General features: G+C 38.8%; 1 protein-coding gene across 1 annotated transcript in view; it reads right to left on the bottom strand.

The window, feature by feature from the left end:
* The window catches only part of LOC120448137 (Ig-like and fibronectin type-III domain-containing protein 2), a 70,650-nt gene that overhangs the window by 17,582 nt on the left and 40,372 nt on the right, over window positions 1-12,696 (bottom strand). Inside the window, exon 3 of the mRNA XM_039629954.2 lies at window positions 22-115. Coding sequence (XP_039485888.1) covers window positions 22-97 — 76 coding nt within the window. The 5' untranslated portion in view covers window positions 98-115. The remainder of the gene's footprint in view (window positions 1-21; window positions 116-12,696) is intronic.

Genomic DNA, 12,696 nt, shown 5'->3' with positions numbered 1-12,696 from the left:
TTAGAAAATAATGCTACTTACCAATTGGCACACCACACTTAACAATAGTTATTAGCGCACATATCGTTATTATGTGAACCAGCAAAAGTCTGAGCATTATTCCTTGTAGGATAGCCTGCAAAACAGAATTTAAAAGAAAAACGTTTAAAAAAATGTAGCGAATCGACTGTAATGCGAAAATCAAACAACATTTTAGTGCAAAACTTTAAAGAGCGAGAAGACCATGGAACAGCGAATATTTTTCAATCATTTTCATCGCCGGAAAGGAAACATTTTGATATTGCAATAAATGGCCAGGTGAGGCGAAATGCCAGTGGCAACTATGATGGGGGTCGGTAAAAGCGAGGGCGGGGGGGCGTGGCTGATGGCTGACCTGGGAAATGCAGCCAATTGGGAAACGTTGGACAAGAGGAAGGAAGCGAGCACAAACAGCTGAAAGCAGCGTCACTTTTGCCTTGGATCCCGTGTTGACGTCCACGTTGCCAGAACATTTGATGTTTGAAAAATAACATTCACAACCCCTCGAAACTCGCCCCCTCGCCCCTTGCACCACTTGCCACTTTCCCCGCGCAGTTTTCCCGCAGGCTGGATGCCTGGTTTGGTTACCTGTTCTTCGCTTATGGCCAACCTTTTTGGATTTTTGTTTAAAAATTCGAACGTGTTTTTTGCTCAACCTTTTTTTCTGCGTTGATAAACATTGCAGCGGCAGGCTACACAAAGAAAAACTCTTCATTACTATGTTTAAAAAAACATACACATTCCTATAAAATATCAATAATGTGATGTAATGACTGCAAAATAAATTTACAAATTTTAAATAAATTAAATTTAAAAAAAAGCAGATACACCCACAATTTTTATAAATTTGTTAATGGTCGTTCTGACATAAAACCTTCACCCTTAAGAAGATTTCGTTGTATAAAAGAAGCTAGTTATAAATTTTCTGTTTAAGTTTTTTCTGTTTAAAATGCAATCAGCTTTCCCGGAAGTATCAGCCTTTGTATTATTTTTCTCAGTATTGAGGGGATCTAGATCTGTTGAAATTGGTTCGTGCATTCTGTGAAAGGTGCTCGAGCTGATTGTACCTGTGTAATGTACCTGTGTGTGCGTGTGTGTTTGCTCTTGCAGCTGTGTGAGTGTCCCTTACGTGAGAGCGTAACTGAGAATTTGTTGGCAGTTTTAGCGACCATTCCACGGGTAATGGCAACAACAAATTGCGTACACTGCGGCAAAATAAGTGCGTGTGGCTGCTGCGCTTGTATTCAATTACGCAAACGGTTAATCGATTCGCCTAATCGCCGAGGGGTGGGGCGGGAATCGGTAAGAGGTAGGGGGCAGGGGGCAAGGGTTAGGGGTCACCTGCTTGCTGGGTCGTCATCAATGACGTTTATCGCCCAACCCCTCACACATTTTCTGACCCCCATTGCGCTGACAAACCGCTTAGCTGGCTGGCATTTGTTTGGCCATCAGCGACACTGAAAAAGACCACCCTTTTCCGAGTGGGCGGCACTTGTATGTTATCAGAGTGCTGCAAAGTGGGTGGGTGTTTGTACTATGCAGGTGAGCATAAGGTGCACAAGGTGGGCTTGTACCTGCCTTTGTGCGCATCAAGCGCATTTCAAATTGAATTTACAAAGTGCGAACGCGATGCCCGAGCACGCACTTGCCTCCATCCACGATCCATCCACGATGCGAAGATTGAGTTACCTGTGCAGGTGAAAGTACCTTTGTCTAGATGCGCACCCCCCTCCCCCCCTCAAATGCCATTCATAAATTCCAACAGACTGGCGCAACTGGAGTCGTCTGGCGTGCAGGTCGCGAGTTGCTCAATTGCAAAGTGACAAATTTGATTAAATTATAGCGCTATTGCAAAACGATTTATCTTTCGCTGCACTCTGGTGTCGCTTGCCACCCACTCAATTAATTGTTTTTGCTCTTGGCCCCTTGGCTTTTGCTCTTTGCCGTTGTCGCTGCCATTTTTGCGCACTCATCCAGGCACGCACATCCTGTGCACAGGACACACACGTACACGCATGCCAGGATACACGGAAAATATTACTTTCAGGATCGCAAGTGAAATATGTTAACAACAAATTACATGTATGAATATTTAAAAGGATTCCGACAAAGAGAAAAGAGTACCAGAAGGTAGGAAACCAATATATAGATTACACATATTAATAATTAGAATAATTGAAAAATTGTAAAAGTAATTGTACTTCCCCTTAGAACAATCATTTGCCTTATTAAATTTGATTTATATTTCCGGATTAATGCTAATTTATTGCACAACAAGCAAATGGCTCTTCCGGCCCTTTACTATTTATTCGATAAATATTTATTTCAAGTAGCTATCTCTATTAACCCCCATGTAGGTTAGCTTTGCCTTTAGTGTAAGCGTGTGCTTGTATGTCTTCCATGATGTTGCCATATATTTGTCTTCATCTGGGCCACAACTACCAGACCTCCTCGCTTCCCATTTCATCTCATCTCGTCTTGTCTCCCGTCTTGGTGCGCTGTCAACGTTCTGCTCGTTGACGTTGTAAGTAAATTGTATAACGTGGCGTATGAGTAATATGATATGCATGCTTCGATTCGGAGCGTTGCGCTGTGTTGTGCTCCATGCTCCGTGCTGGATGCTCGATGCTCGATGCTCTGTTCCGCTCAGCTCGTTGAAGATGATGTGGTAATCAGTTTTGATTTTATTAGCACAGCAGCGAAGGAGCTGCCACAGACAGTTAGCTGGTGTGCCACCCCAAAAATGAGCGGTAAGCGCCTCGAATCTTTTTTTACGATGTCTTCCATCCAAGTTATATGTGTTGCTGCCTCAACTTCTTGGCATGTCAAGTGGCACACATCAATCCAATCTCTCAACCTCCCCTCACCCCTCTCCATATATTCCTTATGAAACCATGGGTTATGATGTAAGACATGCGCAACCCTAATGCCCGGGTCATAATTGTTAATGAAATTACGTATACGTTTTTGACTCAAGCGGTAAAGTGTTGCGCTTAGTTGTGCTCCCTTTAATTAAATTTCCTTCGTCGACAATGTGACAAGAGCACAACCGAAACTCAAGTTCTGAATTTAATTCTGAAGTGCTATGCGTATGCTGCTAATTAATTTTATTTTCCGGAAATTAAGGGTAAATGCGATTTGATGTCTAACTGCGCAGTTCTTGGCAATTCACAATTCACCGGAATCATTATAAATAGGTATTAATCACTGTTAATGAGCTTTTGAAAGCCAAGCAATTAGTGCATTTACTAAAAACGATTAAAATTGTGTCTTTTTTCGAACGAATTTTTTCAACTGTGTTGCCCACATTTAAATGAGCTATAAAATGTTCTTGTTCTCCCGGGTCCTTTCCTCTTAAAAAATATTATCAAGTGCATAAATTAGCACAATTTGGTTTATTTTTCCTATTTTTTAACGTTTGTATTTTATTACTCGATATTTTTTGACGGTGCCCGCCACTAATTAAGGAACTGGGCACACACATTAATGATAAAACCGGGGCCAACTCTCCAGGTAAATGAGCCCCAAACAGCAACAAAAAAGTGAGATAAACAACAAAAGACAAAAAAGCGGAAAATAGTCCCCAAGAAGGCATCATAAAAGGGCCCAGGCAGGACATTAAGTAAATTAAACAAAAAAAGAACGAGAAACAAAGACGAAGAGTGGCGGGATAAATGGGAAAAAAGGCAAGGGACATTTACACATTATTTTATAACATGGCCAAGACAGACAAATGACAGCCGAGACAAGGTGGGCAGCGGCACAAAGGGGGAGTGGCTGGCAATTGCCACACCAGATCTACTTCATGATAAATAAAATACACCGCAAAACATTTTAAAAGCCAACCGACAACACTTTCCACTTTGCTGCTAATTTAAAGTTAACACCAAAAAGTCGCAGCCACTAGAAAATGGTGAAAGACCCGAGGAACAGGGGCGAAGATTCGGGGGTGGCTGAGTTGAGGTGTTCAGAGAACGGTGAGGGGGGAAAACAGGACGAGGGTTTCCCACAGCTGACGCTCCAACTGTCTTTTCGTTCTGGCCAACTTTGTCTGTCTCTGTGTGTGTGTGTTTGTGTGTGTGCATTCGGCTTTTGGCCAGGACTACTTTATGGGCCTTGTTGTTGTGCTTTTCTTGTTTTTCTTTTTTGGTTTCCCGGTTTTTTGGTTTTTTTTCCCACTGGCGAGCAAGGTAATTTTTCTTAATTACCGCAAAATGTTTACCTTGTTGCTTGTGCTTCAGCTTTGGTGGTATATTTTTCAGGTAGACCCAGATAAGGTCCGCATCCCTCAAAACAACAACCCATAGATTGTGAGTGACAGTGCAAAAGGTGTAAAATATTTTCGACAGCTCCTACAACACTTTACATTGTTATGGTTTGGTCTTTTTAAGCAGCTTTTGTTCGTTTCTTGTTTTCCCACGCAGCGGAGTGCGGGGCCAAAAGTAAAAGTGTTGCATACTTTCCAGTTGCGACAAGCTCTTGTAAACGCACACACTCACAGAAAACGAGGAGGGTCGGGCAAGGTGAAAAGTCGAGGCTGCAAGGTAAGCCAAAAAGACCTACAGAACACACCCAACACACACACACATATATTCTTTTCCAAATTGAAACTAATGTTTATAGCTGTGCATATTTCTGTTCTTGCTCTTGCCCGGAAAACTTGAACTTGAGTGTAAAAAATAAACAGCAGAGAAGAAGAACATTGTCAACCTTTTTCCATTCATTTGCCGTGCGAAGGGAAGGTAAAAGTGTGTTTAGGCCTTTTGTTTGGCTTTTCCGGCTTCCACTTTGAGTGAGAAATATGATAATCAAACAAAAAAATTACTCATACGCCGTGAGAGCACAAGTTGTGCAAAACTTTTAGGCCTGGCGATAAGGCGACAAAAGCCCCAACTAAAAACAGAAAGGCACAACTTTTGTTTGTTTTTGTTAGGGACCAGTTCCACTAGAGCCTAAATGGAAATGTTGGTTTATAGCGAAAACACACCTTGATTAAAGCGTTAATACCCCGCCTTTAAATGGGCACAGGCTATTGTGTACATTATGCGCAAAAAGTGTACAAGAAAGTATTAAATTATTCAGGAATCCTCAGTCGAATTTTGTAATTAAAATTAATACGCAGAACAGCAAGAAAAACCCCAACAAATGTCAGAACCGACCACCGAAATCGGCTTGTGGCATTAAGCCGGAACAAAAGGGAAAAAAACAAAATTTGTTTTTAGCATTAAAACAAAATCAACACACCTCAATGTAAAAATCTCCCCAAAGAGGCATAAACACGATGGGGATGCACAGATGCTGGCAGAAACGCAGGTTTGTGAGCGGCGAATAAGCAAAACATGTTACAACAAAGGACCAAAACATAATGAACAATAACAATGAGAGCCGCAAAATGCCAAAGTGTGGTTTATATTTCTTGCTCGACTGGGAAATGTCCTATGTTAGTTTACTTAGTTGAGAGGCTGAAGCCTTCATTTGTTGCTGGGAAACTCATAATGATTATAGCAAAAGAGATTTTAATGAACCTAATTTAATTCTATACCGAAGCTTATCTTTTAAATATGTGAGCTTAAAAGAAGTAGATGTAGAAATTCTATTCTATTTATTTTTCATTTTTCAAGACCAGAATAGTAATTTCAATACAATTATATTCCCTACGGGAATGTTATTCAAAATAAAAACAAAAGGTTTCCCATATTTGTTTGTTTTTAATAAGTAACTAAACCCCTTTTAATTATACAGTCTTATTAGACAGTAAATGAAATGCTATACTTCAGTCTTAGTTCATACAAATAAAAGATACCCAACCGTCGTTGAAATACCCCGCGATAAGATTGGTAAATATCAGAAAAAAGAGCAAAAATAAATGCTCAAGCATAACAATAACAGAGGCGGCACATTAAACAAATATTCCGAGGCAAAACAAAACCCAAGCGATGATAAAAAATAATTCTGCACAAGCAGTTGCGAAGGGGTAGACGCAGGACTTACTTTAAAATATATATTTACATATGCAAATGCCAAGAGGAAAGACAAGGGCGTCGGGGTGAAGGGGGAAGTGGGGTTTTTGTGTCTAAGCAAGCATGTGAGTATTTGTAAATCTGACATAATTGCATGCACATGGGTGTATGTGTGTGTGTTGGTGTGCATAAGTTTGTTTTTCGGATTGTTTATTTTGTTTGCACATTTCGCTGGGATAAGGAGCAAAAACTTTTTATGCATTTTTCATACACATAATTCGCTTCAAGCGCAAATGCACAATAATAATAATAAGAATAATAATAATAACAATAGCAGCACAAACAGACATAACAATCAGAAGCATCGAAATGCACAGCACAGTGACTCGAGCTCCAGCCTGAGCCTGAACAGCGACAACAATGCCGCTTTTTCTCCAAAAACCCCCAACTATATGCAACTATATGTTCAGCCATATTCAGCCGAACCAAAGCCTTGCAAAGAACTGCCAGCTACAGTTATACGGCGACAGCAACAACATTGATTTTACATTTCCGCCGCTTTGCCTGCTAACTTCCGCTGCCGTCATTTCCACAAAACACCACTACACGCACACATTACACTCGGCATCACAGCATTTTTGTTTTGTCCCATGCACACACATGCACACAAACAAGGACGCACAACAAACGTGCGCTGTTGTGCATGTGGGTATATGGGTGTGGGTGCATTCGTTTTCGGGTTGTGATTGCAGGCAGCAGGACAAATGTGCGACAGATGCACTTCAATGGCAGCCAGGGATGTGCAACTAAAGACGTCGTCATCTGCCACTGGGGAGCTGGGAATTTATGCAAGCTGCTTGCGTACAATAGGACTTTTCCTTGCGAATAAATACATAATTATAATCTGCAAGGAATTTTTTAGCAACGCATTTTGAATTGTCCATTTCTTATATCTTAAAAACTAGTGTTCTCTGCCAAATATTAAATTTGGTATATTTATTTGAGCTTTTATATGAATAAACAAATTAAACGTTAACATAAGATATATTTATTTAAAAACTGTATACTTCTTTTAACTTTAATAAGAAGGTCCACAGCTAGTAATTTAAAAATTTAGGCGAGCTGTAACATGGATACAAATATATTTTTTATTAATTTTTACATATTTTACTTAATATAAAAGATGATAAAATTTACTATGAAAAATATTCGGCCGCAGAACTATGAATAAGAAATTCTCTACCAAAGAATATATTAAATCACCTCCAAACAAAAGCCTTCTAAATTTTAAGATACTGAGGTTCTATGAAGACCATGGCATTCCCTGATAGAATTTTTATCCAAATTCCTAAATAAATTGGTAAAAATCTTCTTTTATAATAACTAGATTGATGAGTGTCATTTTGCATATCTTAACAATGCTTAAAACATGAAACGTTTAAAACCCCTTGACATATTATAATTGATAACCAAAATCTTCAGCATCTTTAAAACTCTTTGGTACTTAAGAAGTTATTTCAGTCACTTTTAATAAATTTACAGCAGTTGTTCAAAAAGTGACGAAAACAATAATGCGAAAGGAAATTCGCACTTTTTTATAGAATTTTCAAACCATTTTCTCTTACTGCGAGCAGGTGAAATGCACTTTCCATATGCGTATCTGTGTTCATTCCTGATGGCAAAGATGTGGCCACTTCAGACTTTCAGCATGTGGCTGCCACAGAGCTAAAAAACACCAAAACAACTTGATGGAAGTTGTAAAGAGCATAGCAGAGCAATCTGCAACCTGCAACCAGCAACCTGCAGTGGCAAATGCAGTTGCACTTGCCTTTTGCCTTTGCTTTTGGCTTTGGCTGTTGCCTGCTTGTTTCTAGTAGTTGGCAACAAATAAAACATAGTATAACTCCGCACCAAACGAGCCACGAACACACATATGTGTGTGGGTGTGTGTGGGTGTGGGTGTGTGTGTGTGGGTGTGTGTGGGTGTGACGGGTGTTTGGGTTAACTGAAGTGCTTACCAGGGCAACAGCTACAAGTTGGCTAAGTCGGTAAGCTCAGAAAATGCCAACAACCGGGACTCCGAGCAGTTTCTGCAGTTGACGAACGCTGACGAACTGGCTCAGACATCCTCGAAGGACCTCGGCTGCAGTTACATGGCTGCCTGCCTGCCACTGTATTAGTGCTGGAGTATGTGTGTGCGTGGTTAGAAATTAGATTTACTAGTTTCCCGACAAACCCCAAAAGCCTGTAACCCAGCTACCCTGCCGACAAACTACCCAGCTGAAAAGTACCAAAAACTTCATCTAATCCAAGGCAAGTTTTTCCCAAAAACCAAAAAAAAAAAAAAAAAATATAAGAGAAAAAATCATAAAAAAGATACTGAGTAAAACAAATGCTTGGGGCACTTTAGAGCTCGTATACCCCGTTGTACTATTAAATTTACCCATGGGAATGTTGACTTTTTGGCTTTTTTGGGGCAGTTTCAACACTTTTGTTGTTCTCCGCACCAAATTGGTTGCACACACACCCAGCAACTGAGGATATCAATAAAAAATATTGCTCCTTTTGCCCCATCATATCTGTGTTTGTAAACGACTTAATCACTTGGAAATATCAGAGACCAGCTGAGTGTGGCTTTTACCAAAGTGTTACAAGTTTATGGTCATCAGCAGAACTGGAAGGAGTATAGCAAGAAAAAAAGTCAACGAAACAACGAAACTTTTATTACGGACATTTGTGGCAGCAACAGCAACTTCTAAGTGGTTCAATTGGACTGGTCATCCTTTTGGTCGCAATGCGGTGTTAGTTTTGCTCAAAACTTTTATGGCCTAATTTCGCCATTGAAAATCAGCTGAGATACTAAGGATTTAGACAGCAAAAGAGATAAACTATTTTCTGGGACATGTGGGGAAAGTTTATTGAGATTATGGGTACTGGCAAAATGTCAGTTTGCAATCAAACGAAATAAGTATGATAAAATGAATAAGCGAAGTAATGGAAAAAGTCACTATAGTTTCAATGAAATTCCATTGTGGTATTTATGCATTTTTTCGTGTGTAAAATATTTAAATGAACCATTAGCTTCACCTATAGTTTCGGTATTTTCTTAATGCCTTTGTAAAAAATCTCATAAATAAATTAGTTATAATCAGACGAGGTAGCAGATGGAAAATCTAATTATGAGCCATCGCGGTAATTTTAGCACGTGCCTGAGGACGACAGCAGCGAAAGGAAAAAGGACGAACCTGATTTCAAAGAGCAATTACATTAATTTTGCTCAAGAGCAACATGCACTCAGCGCTAAACTTCATTGAAACAAAATTTCCGCACCAATGTGCAAAGAGTTTTGCGGCAGTAATGGCAAAGTGGAGGCGGTGTATCCGAAACTGAGTCCTGAAATGAGGATAAAAGTGAGGCCTGGAGGCGTTGCCGCCATCGAGGAAAGTCAACCGCGACCGAAAGTGCCAAGTTCGCGTGCCACTGTGTTTGTGTGCACTGTGAGTATCCGTGAGTATCTGTGTGAGTATCTGTGTGAGCACCACGAGGTGCTAATGAGCTGCAGTTTGCAGTCACTGAAGATGTTAGCAGGCAGCCATTTTGCTGTTACCAACTTTGGCTCTTTTCCGTGCTGACAGCACTTAAAAGCTTTGTGCCACACACACATACACTCGAAATAAGTGAGCCCTCCAGTCGAATCTTAAAACTAAAATGTTGCTGTTCTTCAAACCATTAAATTTATCATTATTATGATGGTATATTTTTTTAATATAAAATAAAATTGTAGTCATAACAAATTATGAAATGTTGCACATATTTTTGAGTTTTTTTGCGTGTACCTCGTTTCTAACTCCCCAATTTTCCGCCCACTGTTTGGTGACGTGTGTTTATGCTGTTGATATTTTTGACATTTTCGTTTGGCGTTCTCGTTATTGTTACTGCATTTTGTACAAGAGATGTTGATGCTGATGCATTTTTGTTTTTCGTTTCGTTTCCTTTGCTTGTATTATTTCCATTTTTGTTTTAATTAAAATTTCACATGTTAACGATTCCTCGAAAGGTAACTGTGTACGTAGGTGTATTGCCACTGCCGCTGCTGCCAAATGAATGAGTTTCTCATTTTCTCAGCCAACGAGCATCCGCTCAGTGGCTTTCTTCTTACTGAACCACATAATTGTGGTGCGGAATTTCCATAATTTACAGCTGTGCACATACAGTGTGAAAATATACAAAGATAACAAAATATGTATATAAAAAAAATTTAAATTTTAATATATTTTAATTAAATAATTTGCACAAAATCAGAATATCTTTTAAATACAATACAGCTGTGCACAAACAGTGTGAAAATACACAAAGGTAACAAAATATGTATATAAAAAAAATATTAATTATAATTATATTTTAATTAAATAATTTTCAAAAAATTATAATATCTTTTAAATACAATAGGTTTTCCTTTCAAATCTGTTATAAACATATTGAATGTTCCAAAGTGCACAGATCTATCGCATTACAAATTCACATATATTTACAATCCCCATTCATACCCCTTGATTTTATAGGTATGATGAACGACTTCACACGGAAGACACACAAAGTGTTTTCACGCATTCTGGCATTGAAACATGAGTTAACTTAATTGCATAATTGTTCTAATTGCTTAAACTTCTCATTAAAATCAGTTGGTAATCTGTTGCCCGTTTCATGTTGCAACTAATTTGAGTTGATGGGTGTTTTGTAGTCTAAACCTTTGCCCAGATTTTATAAATATATTTTTGCCGATGAACTGTCGCCGTTTTTACGTTGGATGGCTGTCAACTGCATTTTGCGCTGGCAAATCTACTTGCAACCCTGCCCACCCATTTTGTACAGATTTTTTCTAGTTTTTTTGCTGTTCCCAATCTATCAAGTCCAAGCACCCGCCGTCGCGTCATCTATCGATGATTTGGCTAACTGTGAAACTATAGCGCAGGGCACACTGTCATCAGATTGGCACCTCACCCACCTCACCCACCCACTCAACCATTCACCCACCCATCCAACGGCAGACACCCACATTCATATCGAAAGCCACCCACTCGGTTCCGAGCTGTGTTCGCGGGGCTTTGTTCCGCTGACATGATGCGCGTCAATTAAAATACGGAAAATGGAAAAGTTTTCCACGTTTTGGCCATGATTTCGCCGATAGCAGCGGGAAATTCGTTGATCGACTTTTATGCGCTTTGAAGCTGCTGATGTCTCAGACAGTCGGGGGATTATCCCTATATCCCTTTATCCCGCCGTCAATGCTTTTATAAATCACGAATAAGCACCAAGTTGACATAGCCTTGCAAACCAATTTGCCCTTTAACTATTTCAATTTGATATTATAATTCGTGCATTTTTTATGTGTATGCAAACACTATTCACATTTGATGGGTTCCATTCGCCCAGGCAATTGAAAGGCCTGAGAAAACATTTAATTTATTGTCGATCCAATGGCGGACATCCATTTGTTCACTTCGCCGTTGGTCTTGTTATTTTTTAATTAAATAAATATATGCGATTTAATAATGTAATCCCTGCAGCTGTTTGCAGCGTCCCCTTGCTGACACGAAACAATTGTTTAATAAACAAATACCAGAGAGTGCTGAAAAAATTATTTTATTTTTCTTTACACTCGCAACATCCAAACCTTAATCAAATTAATTAAAATCATTTTAATAGCATATGATAAAATGCAGTCATTAAAAAAAGCGCCATTAAGTCGACTATGTAATGCTCTTGTAGAAGCAAATTAAGTAAAGTTTTACTAGATTACAAGCGATTTTCTTTGTCTGCAAAAATTATAAATGTTTGTATTTGTTATAGGCAGCCCTGAACCAACCGTGGGTTATTCATTAAATTTGTAAAATGCAAATCAAAGTCTATTGTCTGACCGTCTGGATAATTAATCAAAAACCCATTAATGATTTTCGAGTTGCTGGTCCACCCTGAACTTGGCCCGTACTGATTAAATGCAATTAATTTTCTGTCACCAACAATTGTGCCTACAATTTAACAGGCGAGCGCAAAAAGTGGACATAAAACAAAATGAGGCTTCTTGCCTGAAATCAGTTGCAAAAGCCGTTTCAGAAAATTAACAAATAAATACATGAGTGAGCCGGCGACAGCGAAAATACAAACGATGGACAAAGAATGAAAAATGTAAATACAAGTTGTTGGCCATCGAGTTTGTTTGGGCTATACAAAAATATTTTTAATTAAAACGAAAGGGAGGCGGTGGCGTCTGTAGTGCCATAAAGTTGACAGACTTCGTAAAGTTTTCGAAAATAAGTTCTTCTTGTTATTAATAAGACAGAATAACTTTCGAAAGTCTATTTCGTACAATGACAGTGAGGGTTTTGATTAATTATATTTAATAGTATTGTAGTTTTGTTCAGGTTTCTTCATTATAATTCATCGTTTAAATACAATGCTTTCTTTATAAATATATACTATAGTCGTGTTAAATTGCTTCTTAATAAAAAGCATAATTTTTGGTGAAACAAAGATGGATGTGCATTTTTTTATATATTATTCATGTCATTAATAATTGATTTATTTGAGCCCATCCATAAATAAAAGCCTTTGGTCTCGACAACCGTAGCGAAATACATTGATATCCAATTTTTAACTCTGCGAAGTACATCCAGATGTCAGCCTATCGAAATTGGTGATTCAATAACACTTCAACTCC

Source organism: Drosophila santomea, chromosome 3L (genome assembly GCF_016746245.2).
Source record: "Drosophila santomea strain STO CAGO 1482 chromosome 3L, Prin_Dsan_1.1, whole genome shotgun sequence".
Lineage (NCBI taxonomy): Eukaryota > Metazoa > Arthropoda > Insecta > Diptera > Drosophilidae > Drosophila > Drosophila santomea.
This window is presented reverse-complemented; position numbering and strand designations above follow the sequence as displayed.